This window comes from Otolemur garnettii, unplaced genomic scaffold (assembly GCF_000181295.1).
Source record: "Otolemur garnettii isolate 467f Iridium unplaced genomic scaffold, OtoGar3 scaffold00006, whole genome shotgun sequence".
NCBI lineage: Eukaryota > Metazoa > Chordata > Mammalia > Primates > Galagidae > Otolemur > Otolemur garnettii.
In genome coordinates, this window is record NW_003852401.1 from 9,101,132 (window position 1) to 9,128,765 (window position 27,634).

The window sequence follows — 27,634 nt, forward strand, 5'->3', positions numbered from 1 at the left end:
GAGCCTGTGAGAGTCAGCTGCCCTGCTCTCTATCTTAGAGCTGCCTAAGAGATCTGACAAGGGCTGTACAGCAAGCTGGCTTGAAGCTAGGTTTTATTTATAACCTCCCTTTACTCTGCCTCCATTCCAGCTGGTTAAGGAAATTCAGGAGAAACTGCAATGATTATAACATAAAGATGAAGGTCTTACATCACATGGTTTCCTACATAGGGTACTAAGAAGATCCCCTTAGCAGGTGTCTAGTATATGAGGTAGGACATGGCTGAGGGCTCTCTGTACAAGAGATCATTCTTAGACTCTCCCTCTGTAGTTGGGGTAATCATCTTTGTTTTACAGATAAGGATAACTGAGTCTTGGAGAGGTAAATTAGCTAACCTATGTTATGAAGCAAATGAGAAAGCCAGCATCTCTCTGACCTCAAAACCCCATTTTGTCCAAGCTGTATCCCTATTTCTGGTGGGGAATACTTAGCCTTGGCATCACTGGGTCTCCTTTTGGTTCTCATGCTTCTGAGGTTTCCCCATTCTCCAGTATTGCTAATACTCTTCCTGTTAGGAAAGAACGTGCTTGATAAGAAAGAAACACCATGCTCAGGTGATAATCAGCTACCTCTACCAGAGTCATGTGTGGCATCAAAGCAAATTATGGCTTTGGTATTTACCACCATTGCTGATTGTGGAGGTGTCAAGCTCTAGGCAACCTGGATAGAGGCCCCTTTCTGGCTCTTTGGATCACTTGTTAGCTTATCCTGGCACTCCCCCCTCCCCCCCCAAAGGTAGCTAGGTCTGCCCATTCAGGGAGTAAACAGCATTAAGTTACAGACAAGCCACCAATTCCAGCTGTTCCAGCATGCAGCCTATGGCCTGTGTCTGTGTCTGTCTAGGCCTACAGGACAGTAACTCCCCACATAAGATGTAAACTCCATGAGGAAGCAACAAGCATCTCGCGGGGCTGACAGCTGCCGTAGTCCAGTGACAGCCATTCTTTGTTGACGTTTCCCTGTGTCACCAACACAAACACCAAAATTTACTGAAGCTCAGGCTAAAGGTAACCAGACAAGATGAAGAAAAAGGGAGATGGGGGTGCCAGGATAGGCTAACAAGTGATCCACATGAAGGAAGAACCCAGATTTGCCACAGGAAAGGAAGGACATGGCTGGGCTCTGCTCTGTGACAGAGCTTTCTGTTACTGTGGCAGATAACCTAAGGATGGCCTGACCTTGGGCTGGTGCCATGACAGAAATAATATTTGCAAAAGGATGAACTAATCCTGAACTGTGTCACCCAGATTACTGAGCACAAATCAGAGCGTTCTCTTTTACACTCCCTCATTTTTATGTTGCTTAAACATCTCTTTTTTTACTATCTCTTTTTCAAGTCCTTTTCCTCCTTCATTTTGCAAGTTTAAAGAACACAGTAACATAGCATATTTCTAACCCTAAGGTCAATAGCAAAGCTCTTCATCTCAAATGGTTCATGAGATCTTCTGCTCAAAATTTCCAAAGAAGGCATCGAGTACACATAGGCAGTAATAATCATCCTTTCAGAGTATAAGGGCTTTGGCCAAATCATTGCTTACCCTTCAATTGTTATGTTAGGACTTTAGAAAAACTAGATTATAGAGAAAGGCAAACATTTAGGAAAGTAGAAAAGATTTACTTTGGGAGACTCCACTCCAATTTGGTTGATTGATTTGTGAGCGGGAAGGTTTTTGAACTGTAAAACTCCAATGTTTCTTCACCATATCCACAGGAGAAAGCTCTGTGCTGGTGATATTTCCATCTTCCTGGTGCTGTAAACAGTGGTGTTGATGGCTGGTACAGACCTGTCAGCTCTTGGTGCAGTGAAGGATGCAGAAGGGTGTTTAGTTTAATAAGTATCTTGAGAAAAGCAGCCCGTCAGGCATTCAAAATTTAAAAAACATAGTGATCTCTTCAGGACCATTCCAGAACTCTGGCTTCCCCTGCTGCAGGGAATAAAGTGGGTTTTGTACATTACTGTGTCTCCAGCACAGTGCTTGGTAGAAAGTGGGCATTCACTAGACATTCGTTCAATGGAGACTGAATGAAGAGAAAATCTAATTTATCTTAAAGAGCATCACACAGTTCTGGATGGAGGGCTGCAGAATATTTTGTATCTCTTTACACATGAACACTGGCCATCGAAGTATTATAAAAATAGTCACCATTTCAACGTGCAACCATCCTTGTTCCTGAATGCTTTTGCCCACACTTTCCTTATGGGCGTGTGCAAGTCTTGCTCCCTGTAGACAACCCATGGCTCTTTAATGTATAGTTAAAGCCAGTTCTTGCTTTGTGATTAATAGAGGTGCTTTGTCTTTGAGACTTAAATTGAATCTAATATCTTTCTACTAGAATTTACTTTTTCTTCCTTTCTTGAAAAGCTTCATTTCTGTGGTTAATTATCCCTGCCTTCAAAGAATCACAGTGTTAGAGCTGGGAGGGCCTCCGCGATCAGACAGCTGTGCCTCTCATAATTCCCACTACGATGCCCTTTCTTGGGTTTCTATCTCCCCCTGCCAGGTGGACAGGCTGAGACAACACATACTGGGTTGATTTTGAGAGCAAACAAAATGTTAACATATCCAGAGCAAGAGGTCATTACTTTTTCGATGAAAATATCATAGTTCATATCACACAGAACAAATATGACTCCACATGATAGATGCCTAGAAGATAAAACTAATAAAAGCTAGACACCATGACCAGCTTTTTCTGGGTGAGCAACCAAAGTCATCTTTCTCCAAGCAAATGTGACCTTTCCACACCCCTGTGTGACCCTCTCAAATGGCTCCCCATTGCCTCCAGCACATAACTTGGCACACTGGGCCCTCTTGGGTCTGGCCTCTGCCCACTCTCTAATGCTGAATACCACTCCTGTCTCTTCTGTGCTCGTGTTTTTTTCTTAGGCCTATGGCATCTCTCTTCTCTTCCCTTCACTGGCTAACTCCTACTTGTGCCTTACCATTCATCCAGCCTGGGCGTTATCTCCTCCAGGAAACTCTCAGCCTCAAGCTCCCATAGAACCCTGTGCTTGCCTTATTCACAGCAGTTACTATTTTTTTTTTAATTATTATTTTTTTATTGTTGGGGATTCACTGAGGGTACAAGAAACCAGGCTACACTGATTGCATTTGTTAGGTAAAGTCCCTCTGACCAGTTACTGTTTTGAAATCTCCTCCTCCTGGTACCTGGTAACCCCTTTGGGTCCAGGTTTTGTCTTCTACTCATCTCTGAGGGCCAAACATAAAGACATGAAGATGCTTGTTACCCCTTTATTTTTTACTGAACTGAGATTTAAAAACACTCTTGCTTTAATTTTTATGCAGAGGGTTAACTTTGGTTAATAATCTGTATAAGGACTTTTCTCAGAGTTTAGGCAGAACTGTGTGGTATAGGGGCTGTCCAATCATAGAGACGTTAGGAAATCAGAAAAGCCTCCTTCTCCAGACTTAATTGAATGGCTGTTCCCAATGCTGACGTTTCCATCTTTTTAGAAACAGTTACATCATTTTATATACGCCTTCAGATCAAAAGAGGGGAAGGTAGATCTAATCCCCTGATTTTTACCCCAGACTCATGCAACAACTAAATATGCCCGCAAAATGATTTCTAATACCATCAAAGCTCATTTTACACAGGCTTGAGGTTGATGTAACAGGTGACGTGTAACTATGGAAGGGGATATCTTTAGGAAAAAGGAAGGTTTTAGCCCTATTACAAATGTGCATATGACCTTTGCCCTTGGTGACATCAAAATGCTCCTGGGACAGTTCTGATCACTGGGCTAACACAGAGGCTGCTATTGGCCCAATCAAGCCCAACAGTTAAGAAACTGGTCTTGGCAGGTTCCTCTGTTGTAAACTATCCATCAGTGGAAGAAAAGAGAGACAGTGTAAGGTGCGTCTGGATTTTCCAAGGAGGGCAGCAGTAGCAATAGCACTAAATCTCCAAAGGCATCTGAGTACAGCCTCCAAATCTGGCCTCAATTTCTGTGGACACCAGTGAGCTTTGTTGTGCTTTTACTTTAGGCACTAAAACGTTAGTACAGACCCAGCCAACAGGCAGCATATGGAAACTTAGGCGCACAGCGGAAGATAAACCAATATTTAGGGAGCATGTTGAAACAGTAACCCTTAAGTCGTCAAAGGCAAAGGTGCCTGCAAAGCTTTGAAAGCTCCATCAAATAAATGAAAACATGGTTGTGCTAAAAGGCAGCCCCTTCTGCTCTAGCCATCGTAAGCGAATATAAACGAAAATTGGAAATTGGAAATCATTTGCTGCTAGAATGCATGGATTTTGTTAGTGTACAATAAAATCGGCATTCTGAAGTATGCTTTTAAAGAGAGGACTCTGTGACCTTTAAGGCGTGTTTTCTTAACTCTCTCCTCTCAAATAAGGATTCTCCAGTGAGCTTCTTTTATTGCTCTTGCTGGTTCTGAGAACCATCCTAGATCTGAGAAAAGACGACTGGGGCTGGCGCAGGGGAAAGGCAGAAACCCAGTACGGTTCCTGGAATTACAGGCTTCCCCCCCTTCCCTGTTTATCTATTCTGTACCACTCAGCTGTTCTCTGTTGCACAGAAATAAAAGTTTAGTTTAAAAAGTATGTTAGAACAAAGCTGGAGAAATTGCCTGGAATTTCCTTCATTTTCAGCCATCTGGGTTTCATTGCTCACTTGGTTCCCCTCCTCCACATACGTTTACCAAATCTTTTCAACACACGCTGGCCAGGCTATCAAGTGCTTGTAATTAATAACAGTCAGAGACTTTTTTTTTTTTTAAGGTAGAGCTTTCTGGTTTTCCTTGGGCTGCTCTCATTATTGCTACTATAAACCAGGGAGATAGCTGGTGAAGCTTAATTATTAAGACCTAGTTGGAGTAACAAAATCAAATTTAAATCCTGGCTTAACAAAAAAACCATGTTGTCTTTTAAACTATAAACATTTATCATCAAAAAATGAAAGGAAAAAAGAAGAGAATGAATTTTTATTGAGTATCTACTATGGTTTTATTTCACGTATGAGGAAACTGAGGATCCAAAGACAGCTGAAAGAGAGAGAGAGCAGAATTCGATCACAGGTCAAAGTGGATCCATTGGATCTTTTCTTATTTCAGGGATAAGAAAGATCTTTAGTGCATATTACTAAGTGAAAAAATAGAGTTGCCAAAGAACATTTATAACTACTTAAATTGCACTTAAGTTACAACTATTTAAATTGCACATGAACTTGATAGCCACCCTGTACATGTGTATGAATTCATAGTAAAACTAGGGTATGTCCCATGCCATCAGCAATGGTTATCTCTGGGGAGAGGAAAGGAGTGAAATTGTGGAACATGGTGGTGAAAAGCCAATGGATATACCTGTCTTGATTACTACTGCTGTGCTTAAGTTTAAAGAGTAAGATTATTCTCGTATTACTTATATAATTATAACACTTAGAAAATTTTCTTACTGGAACAGGATGCTGGCTTCTTGCCTAATGACTCGGCTTAGCTCCTTTTTGGATATTTCTCCTTTGAGCTGGTCTAACCACTGAAGGGCTAGTAGGGTGGTGTGGCTTCTACACATAAATTACTCAGACAGTGGTTAGGTGCTCAAAATGACTTTCTCTTGTAATATCATTTCTTTCTTTCTTTCTTTCTTTCTTTCTTTCTTTCTTTCTTTCTTTCTTTCTTTTTGCTATCAACTTTTATGGAAAAGTCTCATTGGTGGCTCACATGCAAAAATGGTCCTAATTTCTTTTGCTTTCTTTCTTCTTTTTTTAAACAGAGTCTTACTGTATTGCCCTCGGCAATACAGAGTGCTGCGGCATCACAGCTCACAGCAACCTCAAACTCCTGGGCTCAAGGAGGAGTTTAGCCTCCCAAGTAGCTGGGACTATAGCCACCTGCCACAATGCCCAGCTATTTTTGTTGTTGTTGTTGTTGTAGTTGTAGTTGTCATTGTTGTTTAGCAGCCCTGGGCTGGGTTTGAACCCACCAGCTCTGGTGTATGAACTGTGAATTAAAGATCTAAATCACTTCCAACCAGACAGAAGTTGCATGGGAAAACAACTTCATTATTATGCCACTTAAAAAAAGAGAACTTCTGGGTGGCACCTGTGGTTCAAAGGAATAGGGTGCGGGCCCCTTATGCTGAAGGTGGCGGGTTCAAACCCAGCCCCGGCCAAAAACTGCAAAAAAAAAAGAACTTCTGTTTTCAGACTGAGTACTCCACAGGAGAGGCACCTCTGTATGGATTATGTATTTTGCTTCTACGATAAAAATCTACCATGGCTCATGGATGGGAAATGAAGAGAGTGAGTCATATCGGGCCACTGTGGTTTGGCCTCCTTTATTGTTTTAATTAGTATCATTCTACAAATGCTTAACTGTGTATGGTTAACCCAAGAAATCCCTGGCTACACCTAGTGAGGGGTCCTGAGAAGCTGACAATTGGCTATTGGGAAGTCACAACTGAGTTTATCTGGAGCAAATGCAACAACATTAAGCCTAATGACAGTTCTTGTCTGTGAGTCAATAAAAAGGTTGTGAAGTGAATTAAACATATCTCGTGTGACCACAATTAGTACTTGGAGGACGAGAAGTAGTATCTTGTGTGCCTGTTCTTTTTGCTCTCAAGGAAAGGTTTAGTGGCTGGAAATCCTAGCAGGTTTTCAGCAAGTCCTAGGTACTGAGTCCTTGGCACTGCCTCAGCTCACTACAGCATTTGAATGTCATCACAACACTGGAATGTGGTTATGAAGACCCCTCTGCTATTTTTCAAATGATGGCAAATAAGCAGAACAGAAATGACAGTGATTATCTGGACAAAGAAGCAGGAATAGCTGTCTAATGCGTCTACCTACAAAATAATGAAGAATCACAGGATATCTGAGCAGGACACAGTGACCTCAGAGATCGTCTCCTGCAACCAGTTCATTTTGCAGATGTGAAGACATAAAGGGCAGACACCTTGCTCTCGGCTACAGTTGGTGGCTGATGGGGATAGGGTGAGAAGCCAGGCCTTGCCAAGGACCTCTCAGGCTCTGTGTGCTGAAGCCCCTCTGCTTCTTCCCACCTGGGCAGCTAGAGACAAGTAGAAGTGTCTGTCCCCTTTGTCTGGGCACTTAGGTCTTAGGCTCAACCAACTGGAGAACTGTGTGGCTAGGACAGAGGTGCAGGACCAGAAAGGCAGGGCTAGGAAAAGAGGTTACTCAGGATTCCATGCACTCCCTGGATCAGGGCTTTTCTCAGCCATCCCTTGAGTCTATTTTGCTTGTTGCTGTTCTCATGGTGGGGTACTTCTCCAAGCAGTGGCTAACTGATTTTCTGGTTGCTTTGGAGAATGTGGCACCAGTGGCCCTCTTAACTTCTGTATTTGAAGAGGGGAAGCTCAGGCCTGCCATTCACTTGATCTTAGCCAAAAGGCTGAGAGGTGATTGGCCTGCCTTTCAGATCAACATACAGAGTAATTCTGGTGATCAGCAGAAGTGTCACTATGGGATTGTACAGCCATCTGATGGCAAGAGGCCCACAGTTTGTAACTTCTAAGTCCCAAAGAAAGAAATTTAGTGATTGAGAAATAAGACCAGCAAATATTGTAAATCCTGAGAAGAAATGTCATTCAGAACCAGCAACCCACCGCTTCTCATGTGATACACTTTGCAGAAGGAGAAGATATGTCATTTAGAACCAGTATTCCCCCTTTTAACTAGAGTCCGACCTTATCCAGTAACATTCTTCATTCCATCAGCAGATTTGAAAGTCTGACTTTGGTTCCTTAAACGTCTCCCTTCCAAACGGGAATTATATATGAGAATTGCTCAAAAAAGAAGTATCTCAAAGGCAAGTCTCTCAAGACACCATAAAATTGTGTGGACCGAAGCAATGATTGGATTGATTAACTCAATCAAGGCTGTGACTCAAGGTTGGATAATAATGAGACTCAGGCAGGGCTGAACAATGAAATGCTCTAATTGATTTTACGCATGTGGAATAGACACCCCCTCCCCCAGAGCGTGCTATAACCCATCTGCATGCTGTGTGCATACAGATTTCACAGTGAATCAGTTATACCACCCAGATGCCGCGGTCCCTTAGACCTTGCAATTTGCAAGCCAATTCATTACTGCAGTGATGAGTGCTCGGGGACACAGGCTAAAAGGTGGCAGAACCCATGAAGTCTGTGGTCAGTTCACATTCGCTGTGAGGGAAGCAGCCTTGGGGCACACGCACATACCAGCCATGCCACAGGCTCGCTTCAGTGCACAGTGCCTGCTGGACTCTGCATGGTAATTGATTGGGCTGGAATTCCAAAGCCCTGGTTTCAATTAAATTTAAGTGGATTTGACTAAAAGTTTGAACTGATGCTAATTGGTTTTCAAAACATTGGGCAACAATAAGCATCCACGTCTGGAAAGATGCACCCAGTTCTGCACGCACTCCTGGACGGCAGAGCAGGTAACACAAGCCTTACCTTGCCGGGCAGGAATCCAAATTGCAGGATTTCAGGAGCCGCGGGGGCCGGAGGCTGGTCACGCACAGGTTCTCGTCAGCCCGCTCCCGAGTCTGTCTGTTCAGGCAGCTCACCACGGCCTCCTGGACACCTGTGTGCAAATCACACTGTCAGGCCAGAGTGTCGAGAGGGTGTGGGGGGGCTGATGAAGTGTAGACAAGGCAGCTGGTGGGAGGTCCCTGTGATCGGTAGGACTCTCGCTGCAGGTCAGAGGCAGCAGTTTAAAGCCCAGGACTGCTAATCTCGTCAAGCATCTGTGCATCTGGGAGAAAGCACTCCGAAGCCTGTGATCTCTGTAAGCTCACTCCCGGAGAGGGCAACTCCCTCCACAAAGGAAGGCCGCCTCCAACACTGCTGGAATCCTAAAAACCAAGCCACCAAGCCATGCCGCCACCGATGCTGAAACATGATAATTTAATGCAGAAGGAATGCAGGGTGACAAAAAGAAAGGGCCCAAGACCTTTACACATTATCTTTTAATCAGAAGGAAGAGACTGCTGTATGTGGAAGGAAGGCCCAAGGCCACTTTTTAATGTCCAACACAATGTAAACTGCCGTGCTCTTGAGGCCAAGCTTCCAGGACTCCAGCCTTGGCTGGTTTTCTTCTGATTCTGGTTCATTTCTTTAGTGACCTAGGGCAGCTCTGGAAGTTGGAACAAAGAAAGGTAATAAATGTATGATGATAACAGTCATCAAAACAACCTGCCATGACATCTGTAGGCTGTGATGTCACACAAGCAAAGGAGGAGTTTGGGCCGTGACTGACTAGCACAAGGTTCCTTGGCAGGTCTTCCAAGGTGTTCTAAACCATCTTGTGAGGAGATTTTCTAGGAGCAGGGAAACATTTAAGTGGGTAAGGTAATGACCAGACATTTTATTCTGGTGCCTACCATCATAACAACAATAGCTAATACCTACAGGGTACCCACTGTTTGCCAGGTTCCAAGGCTAAGAGCTTGGCATGCTTTATTCAGTCCTCTCAACAACTCTACAAGGTAAACACTATTTCTATCCCATTTTACAGATAAGAAAACTGAGCCTTACGAGGGTAAAAAGACTTGCCTAAGATCATACAGTTGCTAAGTGATGAAGCTGAGGGTGGCTGTGTCTTCAGCACTGACTGATAGCATTAACATTTAAAAATATCAAAAGGCTGTCATCTCTGCTTCCCTGGAGTCTTCAGGAATAACCTAGACATTTGTCTGAAATCATTTCAGCGGAGTTCAGTTTAAGGGAACAGGCAAGATAGGACATTCTTGCTAATTTGCTTTTAGCATAGATAGCTGTATATGTAATGATAGTTTCATCTAAAGACTTTCTATAGTTAGATTTTTTTGTATACAGTTACAGCAGAGTCTGTGGCTATCCATGTAATTAGTTATCTATATAAATATACACAAATTTTCTTATTTTTATCTTCCGCATTGCTTCATCAAATAGTACTGGATATCATACAACTGGCTCATCTCTTATAAGCCCTGTGGCTGCCTTCCTCCTATCCACCTTACATTCCTCTGAGAAGTCCTCACCCCAATTGACAGGCTAATGCTCCCTAACTTGAGATAATACTGACCTAGGTCACTTAGCAAGCCCATCACTTAAAAAGTGACATCTCAAAGCCAGAGTCAAATCACTTTTCCTTCCTTCCTTGTAAGTCTGATAAATCAAACTTTTTGTTAAAAACCAGCCACAATATTTACCCTGTGGCCACGATGGCATCCCATACATTTTCTTTTTTCAAGATTTTTTTTATGAGCTTTAAAGTTATTTGCAATACATCATGGCTAGTTTAGGGTGGAGAATTTGAGATTTAGACTAGACATTCAAATTATTCCATCATATTCCGTAATGCTGACTGGTCTCTTCTTGGTTGCAGCTGGGATGAGCCATTCAACTTCATGGTCTGAGGATCTAGCAAAACATTTCATTAGAAATTGTTGATATCATCACTGACACTTCCCACTGGAATAGTCTGGTGTTGGGAATGGTAAGGGAATGATGGCAAGTCACTGGATATGGTTTACTGTACTGGACAGACGCTAGAGCTGTGTTTATCTAAGAAATTAACTTTTCATTTGCCGACTTTGTAGCATTCAAGAGATTCTAAATGCAACTTTAAAATAAAATATATTTTGTCTTTATTCAGCTATTGAAAACATTATCAAATTGAATTGATGATCCCGAGGCAGGAAGTGGCCACAGGGCTTTGTCATATGTGTTACTTGAGGGTGGTGGCTTCAAGAGTGTGTGCAGGAGGATGAGAGGATGTGACCTATGTTTCCACTGTGTGAATTCCTTATTTATAGAAATTAGGCCCTTTTGAGACAAGAAATGGATGTAGTAAGGGCTAAATTTCTAGAAAGACGTCAATAATCTGTTCTTGTAGGTAAGTGGAACACCACTTTGCATAATCCCAAACCAATAATCATAGCTCAAAGATAAAACTCACCTCCAGGGTAATTAAATGCTGAGGTTAAGAAGCACTCCAGAGTGACTACATTCTGCTCTACTTAGACCTGCACAGCACTGGACATTAAATCTGTGTTGTCACAGGGACCAGTTAGTTGCTTCAGTGTTCTTGGGTGGAGCCGAGGGTGGTGGGGACAACTGAGGACAGAAGCTCTGTCATAGTGAAGGAGCATCTGGGAACAGCCCTGTGGTCAACACGCGATACATTTTTGCAGGATGAACAAATGCAATGGCTAAAGGGCCAGGCTTTCTAAACCCAGCGTGCACTTGAGGCTGAGGGGAGGTGGGCCTGAGTGGGGAGATTCCCTGGAATGGGAGTGTGGGAAGCTGGAGGAGGGAGGGCCTCTGAGGACCTCATCTTTGAGCTCACAGTATAGCTGAGCTAGGGGAGGCAGGCAAAATGAGAGAAGTTAGCTCATCAAGAGTGTGTTCCTTCCCAAAGAGCTACTCTATGCTGTTAGAAAAACATTTTTAAGCAACACAGAACACATGGTTAAGTACAGTACTTTAGGATTCTGGGTTTTTCTTTCTTGACAGAAGGAAAAGAAGTGAGGAGTCATAAGGAAAACGAAGCAACAGGTATAAGACTTCACCTTTCATTTTTTATGGAGGCCAAGTTCAAGCTTTCCCTTCAGCTAGATTTTAATGTGAGTTGTACCGCCTAGGAGTTTACTATAATAAAGTTGATCGGGTTTAAAACTGCTTTCCTTTAATGTATGGGACATTAAAAGATAAAAATATAAGCGTATAAGACACACTTCTTGGGTGCACGATGCAACTACAAGAGGGACTCCACCTGACAAATGCAAACACCGTAACTTAGTTGTTTGTACCCTCGCATTAATCTGAAATAAAAAAAGAAAACAAGGATGCACAAGGGAAACATGGGTCTCCACAGGTTAAGCTCACTTTCAATCTTTCAGAAAATGGGATTTTCCGTGTTTATATCTCCCAGAATAGCATAATTGTTATGCTATTTGATGACAGCTCAGGGAAATGCAGCCACCAAGTCCGGACTAAATTACTAACTAGTTCCTTCTGGTTGCTACCTCTGCTAGCAGAAAGGTTACTTTTGTGTCTGTCCAATTCCATCTCTTAAGATTGCAAAAACAATAAAATTAGCCTGACCAGCCCTGCAACCCCACGTTGATTTAAAATCTATTTGCTAATTCTGCATGTTTCAGGTTGGCTTCAGCAAGAACGATTAAAAATATATATAACCTTGTGGGCTATACTTTGGTGAAAGATCAAAGTTGATAATACAGTAAAATGTTACTGCCAAGCAATGACAGGAAAACGTACATGTCCCATATACTGAAATAACTTTTTAGTACATATGGGCATCAGATGGACCTCAGAGCCCAAGCCTATTTTCACCACTTTGGAACTTTCAACTCTAACATTTTCGGTGGAAATACATTACCTTGGCACAGTGACATACCTGTAGGTAAGCGTGCTCAGTTGTCAACATTTAAAGGCCTAAGAAGTTTCCGTAACTTTACCCTGCCTTGGATATAAAGGATGTACAATTTATGTTATACAAAGACACTCAGTTACTATAGGTAGAGATCAGTTGTATATCAAACATCCAAATCCTATCTCTAACTCAACATTTTATGAAAACATTTTAAATTAAATGCATGCCACGTAGTCTCTATACTTGGAGTTTTATAGCCCTGGTTGGTCAGCAGGATGGTTAGACTCTTAAAGATAAAGGAGCTGGTTATTTATATATTCTATATTCCATGACTGCATCTATTTTTTCCCACCTGTTCATAAAGATCCAGGCTTGACTTGTTACTGAAAACCATAACTGAGAGATCATAAATATTTATTTTTCAAAGCACATTTATATTAGACTAGAAATAGTGATCATTCAATTCAGGTGATCATGAGAACTGGGAATAAAAGCACAAGCATCTGAGATGTTCATTATTTGGAAAAGCAGCAACTGTAGCCACTGGCTGCGGCCTTTCCACCTGACCTCTCAGCTCCTCCCCAGCCTCAGAGATCACCAAAGCTTATTTCATACTTCTTCCTGATTAAGCATGAAAGAAAAGATGTCCTCGGGGTGAGTGAAGAGCAGCGTATGAACATAGTTTCATAGCTGAGTGCCAGGAAACTGTCTTCCAGAATCATTTGGAAGATTTTAAGTCTAAAATACCAGGGCTCTCCATTAAAACACTTCAGAATTCCAGGGTTTGAAATCGGAAGACATGGAAACAAACAAGAACCTCAAGGCCAGGACTATGAAACACTTACTAAAAGGCCTGCTGGAGAAGATGGATTCTCTGCTAGTGCTTATTCCACTATTGGTTCTTCACAACGACATGTGAACAATGTGGGTATATTTATACTTATGTTCTCAGCCATGACAAAAGATGCATTTTAAAAGAGTTTCCAAGAGTCATGGTTTAGAAAACTGTTTTGGGACATTGATTTCAGTCCTTCTCTCCATGGGTTAAGAAAGAATCTTTGCTGGGAATGCAGACCCACAACATGCCCAAGAGGGTTACTAATAGCCAGGGGAGGGATCTGGCACTCCCTCACCTCTCAAAATATCTCTTGGGAGCAGATGTGGGAAATGGGGGCAAAATGAATCTTATGTGTTTTCTAGAAGTGTAAGGATCATAATTTTGAAGAATTAATTGATTTCAATGCACCCTTCTCTCACTGCAAGTCTGTTTACAACATCTGAAACAAAGAATCATTGAACGTGTTGTTCTATCACCATGGAATATACCTGAAGAGAACCAAGTAAATATACATGAAAACACTTAACTCATATTTAAAATGAGAATGTTTCAGGAATTCTCTAGTTGCTTGAAGAAGTGTGGCATAAGGGAAAGACATTGGACAGAGAAAGAAAATCTCTGGCCAAGTCCCTGCTCTGCCACTCACTGGCTGTGGGTTTCTTAACACTTCACCCTGGTTTTTTGCAGCTTAGTTCCTTCATCTGTAAAACGAGGGGTGGGCTCAGACTTCAATCTTTAATCTCCTTTCCAGCTCGCGGTAACAACTGTTCATTACCTTTTATGGACTCTTTGCCTACGTCTACACAGATATGTACATATTATCTGGGGAAATCAGCTGAGTGCATCGAAGAGACTCTAACTGTTTCTTGGAATGGCACAATGCCGGATTTTGGTTCACACCGCATGCACACAGGCGAGGGCACAGATCAAGCAAACTGTACACGGAGAGCATTGCCAGGCCAATGTTAACTGCGCTCCTCAGTGAGATGCGTCATGATATATATATGTAGCAAAACCTAAGAATGACAATCTTAAGCAAAGGCAGTCACTGTACCGGCCATCCCAGCTGACAGTCCGAGAGCTGGAGACAGGAGAGAAGTACATCTGTGTCTCATTTCTGTCTGCTCTCACGCTTGGGCCGCAGGCTGTCCCACGGCCAGGGGCACTCAGGGAAGGCAGAGACAGACAGACAGAGGGTCAGACGATGGTGGGGACCTGGGCCACGGCCCCCCTTCTTACCTCCTCCACAGGACTCGGAGCACTTGGTGAAGCCCTCGTACTCCCAGTCATACAGCTCGTCCAAATCCTGCAGGCCGCCGAAGAGCCCGTCCGTCTCGTCGGAGTGGAACTGGGGCGTCTCCCCGTCGCACGGTCCTGCGTAGCAGGTGCGTTGGGAAGCCGGCTTGGGCCCTTCACACTCGTCCACCGGCAGGTCAGCCACCGACTGGGAGAAAGACAGGAGCACCTGGCACCGGACCACTCGCACCTGGGTGCCCACGCCGCAGGTCGCCGTGCAGGCCGACCAGGCCTCGGGGACGAACCTGCAGTCGGCAAGCAGACAGGAGGACAGGGTGAGGAGCCCCAGGCAGGAGGCTGCGGTGGCGTGGAGCGGCTGCATCCCGCCTGCCTGCGCTCCGGGCCGTCCCGGGATGCGCCCAGGGGGCCTCCAACCTGTCCTGGGTGGCGCTTCAGTTCAGCTCATGAGCTCGTCTGCCCGTTTCCAGGTCGCTTGCTTCTTGTCTGTCACATGAGCTGTAAGACATTCCAGCCAGCGACCACCCGCTCGCGCCCTGCTTTGCGCCCACAGCCCACCCTCTTCTAAGCACAGAACAAATTGGCGTCTCTTCCTTGCTCTAAATCCCGGCACTTGTGCCTCTTGCAAGATGCTGGCTATTCTTATAGCAGACTAATACTGATACTAAAAACTATAATAAAATAAGCTCTTGGAGATATTTAGGGAACTTTTTTTTTCTTGGTCTGGATCTTAGCAACTTGCTTTGCTTTTCTGCTCGACGTGCTTCCCAAGATTTATTTATATGTATAAAGAGGTTGTTTTTTTGTAAGTTTCCAAGAATGGTGCAAAGTCTTGTTCCTCACACATTCTTTGAATTAGTCTGGACTCCAATTCTTTTTATATCATAGAGAGAAGCCACGCTACAAATTCCAATCCACAGGCATGCCACAGTCAACCAGAGGTTCTGCATTCACACACGTTTACTCAGCATCCTCCACACCCTGTCCTATGACAGAAGCCACACAAGTGAGAACTTGGTTTCTCTAGAATGTACGAAAATATCCAAATTTCAAAAACTGTCCCTCCAGCCTTGACCTTCCCCCCCTCCCCGTTAATCACCCATGGCCATAACTGCAGTCACCTTGAGAGGAGCCTGGGAAAAAATGCCCGGAGGGAATCACTAACATTTTATAAAGTTAGTATAGTAATTGGGAAAAAGAATGTTGGCATAATTTTTTTTACTTTTCCAGGACCCTATTGCTTTCTCACAGAGAGTAGTGCGGAGGAAGACTGCAGACCTGGCTTCCTAACCTTGACTTTGGCAGGAAATGAAAGAACTGATAAGAAGGTTATAGCATTAAATCCTAGCAAGTGCAAATGGCTCATATCTAGTTCAGGTTAATGGAAATTGTAACAACAAACCAATTCAAGTTTTCACACTGGAAGGACCACAACAAAGATGTTTCCTGGGCCTGAGATTGGGCCTCGTGTGGAGAGGTGGGCTGGTCAGGAGACAAGACTTCCCCAAAGGAGCACACAGGGCCCCGAGGCACAGCAAGAGACCTTTCAACAAAGGCCATCCATGGGAGATCCACCTACTTGGAGAGGAGAAAGGTCACCATACAACCCTGTCAGGAAAGTGGACGAGGATGCAGTGGCTGCCCAGTATTATTCCCAAGATAACGCTCCTCTCAATGTCACCTTCCTCTCTTATTTTTGACTTCTTTGCTTCCACCTTCTGCATCTAGAGAACTTGGGAAAAAATACTATCCTAAAAGATGAAAGTCTCTTTTAATAATGCCACCTGCAGGAGAGGTTTTAGAAATATAAAACTAAAATCTGCAATCAAAATCATTTTAACTCTCCTATTCACACACACCTGTCTGGCTCCTGGAACAAGAATCATGACAAATATACCGGCACTGAATTTTATAACACAGACAGGTGTAGCATAAAGGAAGATGCATATTAAGCTATTTTGTGAATTAGAAAGATGTGAAAGCAAATGATTAGCCTGTCTGCTTTGACCAAAGGGTGACAAATAATGCTTCTTTAATAACATGGTGCCACGTTTTATTTTCTAAATCCACAAGACGGCAATATCTCAAAAAGAACTGCACCCTATTAGCTTTTCCTATGCAGGAAGGATTATTATTCTGTCACCTATAATAGTCCTCTTCAGTGACCGTAACCACAGAACAAGGGTCAGCAGGCGCTTTCTGTAAAAGGCTAGAAAGAAAATATGTTTTAGATTTAGCAGGCTATGCAGTTTCTGTTGCAACTAGTCAACTGTGCCATTGCAGTGTGAAATATGTAAATAGAGAAGTGTGGCTGTGTTCCAATAAAACCTTAGTTGTAAAAGAGGGGTACAGACCTGATGGTTATGGACGGGTCTGGATTTGGCCTGTGGCCTGTGTCTCTCCAACCGCTAGCATAGAGCAGAATGCTTAGAAGAGATGCCGGACACATTGAGATTCACACGTAATTTCCAAGCTTACTTAAGGTCTTAGCTTCCATCTCTTGCCACACGCATAAGCTGATAGAACGACAAGTAGCCAATTTGATTTATGTTTCCATAGCGAGTCCCAGAAGAAAACTAGACTATAATTGATACACTGACTGGACCGTCAGCTTTCCTTGCCTATAACATGAGTGACTTTGCATTCGATCTCTTTCCAGAAGCAACAAGATTCACCAAAAGCACACAAAGTAGGAAAGGGCATGCTACTGAAGGCCCATGGACTTGCTGCAATAGTGGAAACTTCTTTACTTTAAAGCAGCATGTCTAAGTGAAAAAAAAAAAAAGTAAGCTTAAAGATGTATGCATGCACATGCGAATACTTTAAAAAAAATCTAGACATTTAGGGTTAACAGCAGAAACAATAAACATCTGCTTTATGTCTCCCAAATGAGAGTTTTATCAAATATAAAACAGCCTCGCTGGCTTATCTCCCAATGCACTATCCTTAGGTCTTCATCGAGTTCACACCAATTAAAACAATTTGGTTTTTAAGTGGTGCTGTCCTTTGGCAGTCTACTTAATTTCTCTAGTGCATAGAGTGTATGATATAATATATTCTCTCTTGTTGAAGGCAGGAGATTATGTTTCAAAAGAAAAATATCTGACAGTGCAAATGGCCAAATGAATAATAACTGTTTTTCATACAAAGCTTTTCAACCCAAGTCCCTGGATCTTCCAACTCTGTATTTACTATCTTGAGTTTTCTGGTCACAAGTGGGAGGAAGCAAGGTCAGGGAGAGGGCAGGCAAGTGAGGTAGAAGGTTTAATTCTAATGTTGAAAAGTCTCATCTTGAACAGCACTTGCTGAGTTAGAACTTTTAAAGTGGGACCTTTAAAATGGAGTGCAATCATTTTGTTTTTTGAAGTATGTTAATGATTTTGACGTGCAAATGGACAACAAAAAGGTCCTTCTGATTGAAGTTTAATTTGGGTAATTTAAAAATTCTTTTTGTTAGCAGCACTACTGTTGGCTGAATAAAGAATGGCTCAACAACTTTGTTCTTTAAAAGATAGGTGTCAATTTCAGAAGAGACTGTTATGATCCCTACAAAACACCCCATATATCTGACAAATGGATGCTTCATACTTCTGTCTGGTCTCCTATTTGCAGGCTTAAAATTGTTCTCCTCATTAACAAAAAAAATTTAGTTTTTAATTAGATTAATTACCAAGGTCTCTTTTATGAAGTAGGAAACAGTGACAATAAAATTCACTTCTAAAATCCCTCAGCAATTTAGTTTATTAGTGACTATTATGGAGCGAGAAGCATGCACTGATATAATAAAAACAACCACTTTATTAATAGGGAACAGAAGCAATTTATTCCTGGTAATTAGTCTCGTATCACCACAGATACAGTTAGGCCCGCTAGGTTTGAGTTGTATGTACACACAGTCTGTGAATAACTCATTTCACTTTCCCCTTTTCCCCATTGCTTTCTTTTCTCTTCCTTTCTCACATATATGTTTTAGGATTATTCAAAACAATGGTAGCATCGTGGGTGTGTTATCTTGATGCTGTTACTAGTCTCATGACCAAGTTTCAAAATGCAAACTGGTGTGTTCAGTAAGTCACACTGAACATGCTCAGTTTTGGTTTAGTTTTCTGTCTTAGGACCCTTTAAGCTGTGATTGCTACAGAGGTTATCGATTTTTTAAAAATCTTTTTTCATTTGCTGTACGAGGGCTGTCCAGAAAGTACACGGCCATGTACTATGTATGAAAGTGGTAGCAAGATTATGAGGGTGATGAAAGAGAAGGGAATCAATTGAATAGTGTAGGGAAAAATTACGAAAACCTCTGAAGTGAGCCCCAGAGATTACTAGACATCCTGTTATGTGCACATTTTCTGATTATGTTGTCCTTTCATTGACTTGGAGCTATTTCCCCACTCTGTATTATTCTTGCCCATAGAAATGCAGAGTGCATCTATTGCAATGCAACTGATCATTGCTCTATGGATAGACCGATTCTGCATCTATTTGCAAATTCATTTCAGCATTATTATTTGCCCTATATGTGAATCATTCTCTTAAATTTCCTTTGAATTGGCTATAACATATTACTGGATCCCTCACTGCTTAATTATGAAAACAAAATCTTTGACAGATGTTTGGTTTATATATGTATTTGCATTAGAATCATGAGTTTTCCCTTTTGAAAATTTTATCATTAACTAGTAGCCACAGAGGGAATCTGGAAAATAGTATATTGAAAAAATAAAATATTGTTTAAGTATTTTTCTATTCTGAATTAACTAAAAAGTCTTTTACATAAATATATTTGGAGACAAAATAATCACATACTTTATTGGTAAAAGTATGTCATTCCATGTAGTTTTATCTTATTTTTAATCCAATCTCTCTCCTTATTCTTTGATTTTGAAAAGTTGCTTCTTTGCCATCAAGGGAATGGAGAAGCATGAATCCTATCTATTCAACTTTGATATGAGGACAATTAATGACAATAATAACACAGTGGGTGGTGGGGGAAGGGTAGAGCAGACAGAGAAGGAGGGAGGGGGTGGGGGAAAGGAAAAGAAAAAAAGAGAAAAGAAAATACTAATTCTCTCATAACTTGGATTTAATTTTGACCTAAATACAGTATTTGAACAATAATTTTTAATTCAACTTGTTCATATGTTGTTTAGGATGTTACATCCTCATTTATAAGTGAAATATGTTTATAATTTCCCTTTATAATAATATATTTTTTCCAATTTTAGTATCAGGTATATCCAGATGATCTAGAATGAATTTGAAGTATTTCTTATTTTTCTATTGTCTATATGATTTGGCATGACCTGTTTTTTGAAATTATCTTCTATTTTTATTTATAAATATTAGTTGTTTATCTTTTGAGACTTTGGGAAAAAAAATAAAAAAATAAAAATTGTGCCACACTGATCATGATGACCCGTATACACATGATAATGGCTTTTCTCTTGGGCATTAACATTGTGATATTTGTGTATCCTAAAAGAGGACCAAGAACATTAGAGAATAAAGATCTTAGATGAAAATAAACACTAATAAGTCTGGGATCCTTCCCTGTAGAATTAATTTAAAACCAGTATGAATCAGTGCACTGTAACCTTGTGTAGTTATGAAGAATGAAAATTTTCTCAGAAGTAGGCAGCATGAACTTGCACTTCATAGGCTTGCTGAGGGCTGTCTTTTCCCCAAGCCTCCACATGCCCTTTCCTTTGTCTAAAGCTAATTTTTTTTTTTGAGACAGTCTCACCCTGCTGCCTGGGCTAGAGTTCCACGGTATCAGCCTACCTCACAGCAACCTCCAACTCTTGCTAACAAGAGTGCTAGGATTACCAGCATCAGCCACTGTGCCCAGCCCCAAAGCTACATCTTTATGTCTTTTTAATAAACTTCGTCATCAAAAACAAAAACAAACAAACAAAAAAGTTCCTTCTTTGCCTGATTCTAGGCGATGCTGGAGACACTGATGGAGTAAAATCTTCAGGAAAAGGTCCAGTTACCTAAACCTAATGCATCTCAAGAGGTATTTGGATATATGGGGAAAAACCGCTGTTGGGTGAAAAAGATACTTGGAAAAGGGAAGAGAAACACCTTCTTTTTACTTGTACTTTCATTTGCTTACCACTTTTCCGTGAGATCAGAAGGTCTCATGCAAAAACTTTTTAGTTATTTAGTTATTTCTAAATGACACCCTTTCGTTATCTTTAGTTATCTCTCAATGAAATTGAAAGGGAGGATTTGTAAACATTCTCTAAAAGAAGTAAACAAAAATTATTTGGAATGTTACAAAGGGAGGGCAACTCTTCAACTGAATCACTTTAGGAATTTTAGAATTATAAAATCTACAATATTAAGGAAGGCAAACTTAAAATGATTACTTAAAAGTATAACTGGAACACTGCAATTTGGGGACAGATATCCAAAATATCCCTCTACATTTACTTAGAGCCACACCTAAATCATTCCAAATAAATGAGCATCTGACTTATTATGAAAGATCTTTACTCAAAGATACTTGATCTGAATGAGGAATTATGAAAATATTTCTCAACTGCTGTTGTTAGTTTACAACTCTCTGGAGCTGCAAATAATTCGTGCTAGTTATGCAACTCATATTGAGGTCTCCAAGCAAAAATTTTCAAAGGTGTCCAGGATATCACTCCACAAAACCACTGACAGTACCACCGTCAGCTCAAATTCTTAAGTATCATACCCAGACTATGAGGTGCCTTCAGCATAGGAAGGCACCCTAGTAGTATAACCAAGAACAGAATCATCCTGGAAATTGAAATAACAAAATCAGTAACAATTTTGACACAGGCACCAATACAACTACGGTATTTGAAAAGAAAAAACTGTAATGACTGCTCCTGTCTAATGCTGCTGGCCAGTACTAATCTGAGGAAAGGACCCAATTCCCAAACAAACCAAGGCAGTATTGGAACACCTATATTTAGAGGCATTTTCCAAGTGGCATTTTCTCACGATAATGATGCTCTTTTGCGTTCTTTGAGAGACAGCTGGCTTCTCTACAAGAATGCTGCAATGGCTTTCTTGCAGAAAATGCCCAGCGCTAGAAGTTGGGGTGGGGGAACCTGACTGCATTAAAAAGCACATTTTCCTTTCAAAGAGACTTTATTCTAGAAGGACATGTTGCGGGGGATGTGTTCTCTCAAAGTTCCAATTCATCCAGAGACTACTGGGCTCTTTCAAAGCCTGGGATCTCAGATGTTTGAGGACTTTGTTAAAGCCATCTCACATTGCTGCCCTAGCCTTTCTCTGATATGGTGCCAAACAAGATATTAGAAGGAGTATTGTTAAAAGAGGGCGTCTGTTGACCATTAGGAGGCTGCTCTTCTTTAGCAATAAGAGAAAAGCCAAGAGGAAGACAGTTACCAGTTCCTAGGAATACTGTCCTCTTAGTGTCTGCTGTTCCTGACAAATCCAGCTCTCTTCTGCCTCATTTCCATGGCATTCAACCCAGTTGAGGAAGGCTTTTGTCTTCCAGGACTTTCTCCTCTTGAATTACATGACCCCGAGCTATCTTGATTTCTCTCTCTGGCTACTTCCTACCCAGTCGCCTATTCTAAGTCCTCCTGTTCTCCAGCTCCAATATCGCAACATGATTTTTAGTTTCAAACACCAGCAACATACAGGAAACTTCTAGGTATTTAGCTTCTAGTCTAGAACTTTCTTCTTTGAAAAGAGTAAAACGTTTAATTAACTTATCTAAAACATATACTGCTGCTTCTGTGCCAGGGAATACGTGCTTTATAAACGAAAGTTGTCAAATCCCAACAAGAACTCAATAACACAGGAACTATTATTATCCCCAGTTAATAACATAGATGAGGAAACTGAGCCACAAGTCCAAAGCTACCAGCCTCTTAGACAGTCCTACCTTCTTGATATTTTCACTTTTATGTTTCAAAGGCCCCTCCAACTTAAAATGTCCAAAATGGAACTCTCGATTTTCTTCTGCAGAAACCTATTCCTTCTCCAGTCTTCTCCATCACAGCAAGAGTCACTGCATGAGTCACTGGCCACCCAATTGCTCAGGTATTAACAAAAAGTCAAGAGGTATTCCTGACCCTTCGATTTCTTGCCTCCTTCATTTCCAAGTGATTGAAAAATTCTATAAATTCTCCCTTAAAATATTTATCTTACTTATAAAGCTACTGTACCCAAATTTAGCAGCTGTACGTGGGTGCATTCATTTATATTTCTTATAGCTCTATGTAGGCAGTGTGTGTGGCCTCATTTCATCTTAATCCTTTCTGGGTAATCATGTTACTTGAGGCAGGCTGAAATTCTGTATCTATCACTCTTTAAAAATCAATAGAATGCAATTTTATAGAAGAAAAGGATTTTTGAGACAGAGGCTGACTTCAATTTTTATATGACTCTGGTTAAACACTGGCTTATCGGACCACTAGCGCCTCAGCAGTGAAGGCTCTGGAGCACCCTGGAATTGTTCCTAGGCTAGAGGAACCCAGGGAGAGCTCTTATTTCGTTTTTATCTATTCTTTAAAGCTCCACAACACAAGTTTTGGGGAAAGGGGAAGACAGATTACCCACTACGTGTAGCAAATACAAATGGAGCTAAATGACTCTCTTTACAAATAAAAAATGAAGAGAGGACACTTGTTTTAGGTCGTCTTTTTTTCCCTTTGCTTTGCTGACCTATGTGAACAGAACATGATTTGAAAGCTTGCTTTTCTTTGAGGATAGCGTGATTATTTTAAAAGCTACATTCTGGGGACGAGGTACCATTGTAGCATACGACGTTATCACCGCGTTTGTAGTTCTCAGCATAATACCCGAATGTAGTGTTTCATGACTGTTACTTTCCCTGACTTTGGTAAAGATTTAAAATATTATACACTGTTCATGTGCCATTTCGCCTTTACGTGGAGTGAAATTAGTTTATCTTGCATTTTTGTAAAGGTTTCTTTCTCTTAATTCAACAAGTTTGGCAAAGCTTTCCAATGAAAAGTTCAGTTCATTAAAAATGACCTTAATGGACTTAACATATATTGGTGGTGACAGCGTCTATACTTTATTTTGGCAGGCAAGGATCCCATTAATTTGTCTTTGTCACTCTCTAGGGCTCAGCTGAGCAACAGTTCAGATTGAGCTCTTTGAAAGTAGCTGCAGAATGAGTAACGGTGGTGATAGTGCGAGGGGCTGACGAATTTAGAACTTCTTGATTTGCAATCACGGCCTTTTCTAATGACTACATAGAAATGGCTCCGTCTGGTCTCTTGAGTTTATTATGGATTTTGCTGTTTCTGTGCATGGGGATCAAGTATATTTAACTCTTAGTTGAAAGACACTGCTTTTTCACCCAAGCATTTCCCAAACTTTTCTTACTCATTTTTGCAATTCCCCATAAATCTTTTTTTTTTCATAAATCTCTTTTTATTCAACTAAAGATAATGAACCCTTGTCCCTTAGAATAAACTCTGAGCCAAATTTAAAATACAGTGCTTACAGGTGAGTCTTCAAAGAGCCTCAGAAGTGTCAAAGGCAATGAAGTGGTGTGAACTGGGAACCCCTGAGTTTTGAATCTTGTGGCTTTTGCTCAAATGCCATTAGATACAAGATGCATGAGGCAGTGTATCTGCCTCCATTCCTCCCTTTATAATGAGTTGTTCTTATACATCTGAGTTCCCTTAAAGATTCTCTAGGAAGAAGAATGATGCTAGAAAAGGCCTAATCATCACAGTTCCTAGGTGTCATACTTCCCGCATGCCAGGTACTTTACACACACTGATTTAATCCTTATGGCAACCCTACGATGCAGAGACTATTACTGTCACATTACAAAGGAAGAAATTGAGGCATATAGGGTTAAAGTCCCCTAAAGTCCCCCCAAAATTAATTTAATTTTTACTTTGATCCTAGCAGGGCTGTTTTTTTTTTAGGGCAGACAAACAGATTCAAATCTCCTCAGTTCATATAGTTGGGAGCTTAATGTATATGAAAAAAAGCCAATTTTAGGAAATTGTCTGTGGCCTGTTATCATTATAGAGGTAGGAATCCCAGAGGTACAAATACTGATACAAAAGATCTGATCATTTTCTCTGTAAAAAGATCCAATGTCTTTCCCCAAGTACTAGTTTTGGAATCAAAGTCAGATTCAAACCAGTTTTATCGTAATGTGCCAAACATCAGTCCACATCAAATCCCTTCTGTGTATCCAGGTAGTCCCTAAGTTACAAACATCCAATCTGCTTATAAATGAAGGCTCTTACAGTATGTCCCTCAGTTACAAACATTTAACTAAGATTCAAGTTATAAATGGAGGCTTGTACAGGTAATAGGTAAACATATCTGTTCCAACTTATATACAAATTCAACTTAAGAACAAACCTACAGAACCGATCTTGCTTATAACTTGGGGACTGCCCGTATATTACAGTCTTTTCTCATTTATTTCTTATATTTGTGCCTGACCATGTACTAGCTTAACTATGTGATATTTTAGCTCAGCGGTAGATGCAATTCTAACATATGGTAGTAGAGAATTTGAGAATTTAATAAATAAGTTCTCTATACTCCTTTTAAAATCAGTAACACTCTCATTCTGGGCATACTCAAATGTCAAATGGAATTTCTTCAAAACAATTAGCTCATTCGTTCAATCCATGGATAGAGGGGCAATATTCAAATTTGGTCACAATCCTATTGTTCCTGTGACAAGAATGCACTAAAGGAGGCTTGCAGGAAAGGATGATTGTATTATTTTTGCAATATCTCCAGCTGCTACAGAGCATGGCATGCAGCAGGTGGGTGAATTTAGCACCTGTTATTACGCAGTGGGAACAATTACCAGGTCCCGTGTCGCTCTAGAACCAATATTAATTAAAATTCTAAAACCAATATTAATTCTATTTAGCCAGAGAATTTATATTGAGCACTCAACCTGCTGTTGCAGAGTACAAAGGAAGAGGCTCATTTTGGTAAGTAGGGTGGAGGCCAGAAAATCCAGAGCTGGAAGAGAGAGAGAGGACAGACTGTCTGTCGGGACTGAAGGCTGATTCAGTCTGACCAATGTGTCAGTTCTCAAAATTAAATGCCTTTGTGCTTTTGTGTCCTATACTTCTAATACTCAACTTCTTGTGCTGTTCAAACAGCCTTTTTGTCACTCTAATAATCTGAATAGTGCTGAATATCTTGATCATAGGTGAGAAGACTCTTGATTCATAAGAAATCTGTTTCTATCCCTATCCCAGATAGTCCTTATTGATTTTCTGTGGCCCGAGATTCATGAAGAGAACGTAATTCAGGTAATTTATAAGGAGACTATAAACAGCGACACTGTCTGGATTCATTACTGACGTTTGATTCACTACATCTTTGGGGGGTGGAATAGAAAAACACATGGTACACAATTAACATTTCTAGCCACATTTTAAAAAGTACGTGAATTCACATTCTTAACCACTGAGTTCAGCCATCCACATTCTCAGACTACTTAGTAGGTATAAATATGGAGTAATACAAACACATGCTTCAGTATTATATAGCTAAATACTATTTCCAGCAAGGTAAACAAGGCATTTAATGACCACGGGATCGCCGTGGCTGCTCTTCCTTATTGGCTTTTCATCATCTGGTTCCTTGTGGGTTCTGTTCACACAGATGCATGACAGGAATTTCCCTTTGCTTCCTATTGAATCAACCCCATCACTCAGCTGATGCCATCTGGCATCCAGATATTACTGTTGCCTTCTGCCTGCCTGCTCTTTTTCTTCATCTTCTTCTTTTTTAATGGCTCACACCACGGTTATTTATGGCAACGTATTTAAGCCCTAAATGTTAGGTTGAAGCACATAAATGGTTTCTTAACCACGCAAAGCCCTTCTGAAAATCTAATAAGGTAACTCGAGATATTTCAAAATGAAAGGGTAAGGTACTGGGACTGCCCAATACTACCTTTGAGAGCCTGGCATCATTTAGGTTCTACACCCGGTAAATGCCGGCTACCTGGGGAGAGGATGGCTGGTTAAAGCGGCTGACCGGATGGTGCCCAAGGAACTACCTTGTTCTATTGCTTGCTCTGTGCCATCAAAGAACTGCTGGCGGCTGACACACTAATATATAGGAAGACCCCGCTTCCCTAAGTGCCCACTTTGTCCTCCCCTCCTCTGCCTGGGATGCCTTGTTTTCGAGACCTGGAAGTCTGGAAAGGGGAAGGCAGGGCACCTGGAGCCTTCAGGCCATACTTTTTTTTTTTTTTTTTTAAAGCATGACTGCTTTAGCAAATTATACCTAGGGTATTCAGTGGCCTGGTAGCGTCCTAAAGGAGTTAAGGAAATGAACAATTTCCTTCCTATTCCAACTCAGATCAGACTTTTTAAGGTTAGATGAATGACTTCCTGTTCAGCAACCTTTCTTTCACTGTCTAAGAGATTACCCATGTGCCACTTTTCCTTAAGAGATTAAGCTGTCAAGGGGTCATCATATTTACTTGCCTCCCCGTGGTAGTGATGTTCATGTATACAGCTCAACAGAGACTAAAAGTAAGGGGTAAAAATAAGAGATGGAAAATATGTCAGTAATTTTTTTAAACTTCTACCTCATTAACAAAAATAATTGTACGACCACCTTGTAGTTCTGATCCTCCACCAAATAAAAGTAAACTTTGAAGGGTTTCAAAAAAGACCTAGAAAACTATTTCTATATATTTTTCAGTGGATGTGAGCAGATGGGCTCAAACTGGCATTTAAATAGTGCATCCTAAATCTAACAACATTCTCAGCAGCTAGAGGCAAATTCAAAATGATGCCGTTCGAATACTAAGAAGATAATTCATCAGCATTTTTGTCATCCCCCATCCAGTGTTGGAATGACACTGCTGTTACACTCAGAAGATGGGACTCCCCAGAATCTTATTAATGCACAAGTCTATTGTTAACCACAATTCCTTCTGTGTTAATTGGGTAGCAAGGATTTTTAATTGATTCCTCAGATCAAGGAGGAAGGAACTTCGAAGGATCAGGATCAACTTCGAAGGATCAGGAACTTGCTCCTTCGAAGCAAGTTCATTTTATTGTATTTACTTGTAAGATTGTGTTTGATAAGCTTCATTGCCTGATGCACTCATAGCTTAGTCTCAGTTTGGAATTTGGATCTT

The 27,634-nt window shown here is 41.1% G+C and overlaps 1 protein-coding gene across 1 annotated transcript in view; it reads right to left on the minus strand.

Annotated features, from left to right (window-relative positions):
- The window catches only part of ADAMTSL1 (ADAMTS like 1), an 898,927-nt gene that overhangs the window by 148,358 nt on the left and 722,935 nt on the right, over window positions 1-27,634 (minus strand). The window contains exons 15-16 of the mRNA XM_012813071.2: window positions 14,485-14,786; window positions 8,483-8,612 (exon numbers count right to left, since the gene is read on the minus strand). Coding sequence (XP_012668525.2) covers window positions 8,483-8,612; window positions 14,485-14,786 — 432 coding nt within the window. The remainder of the gene's footprint in view (window positions 1-8,482; window positions 8,613-14,484; window positions 14,787-27,634) is intronic.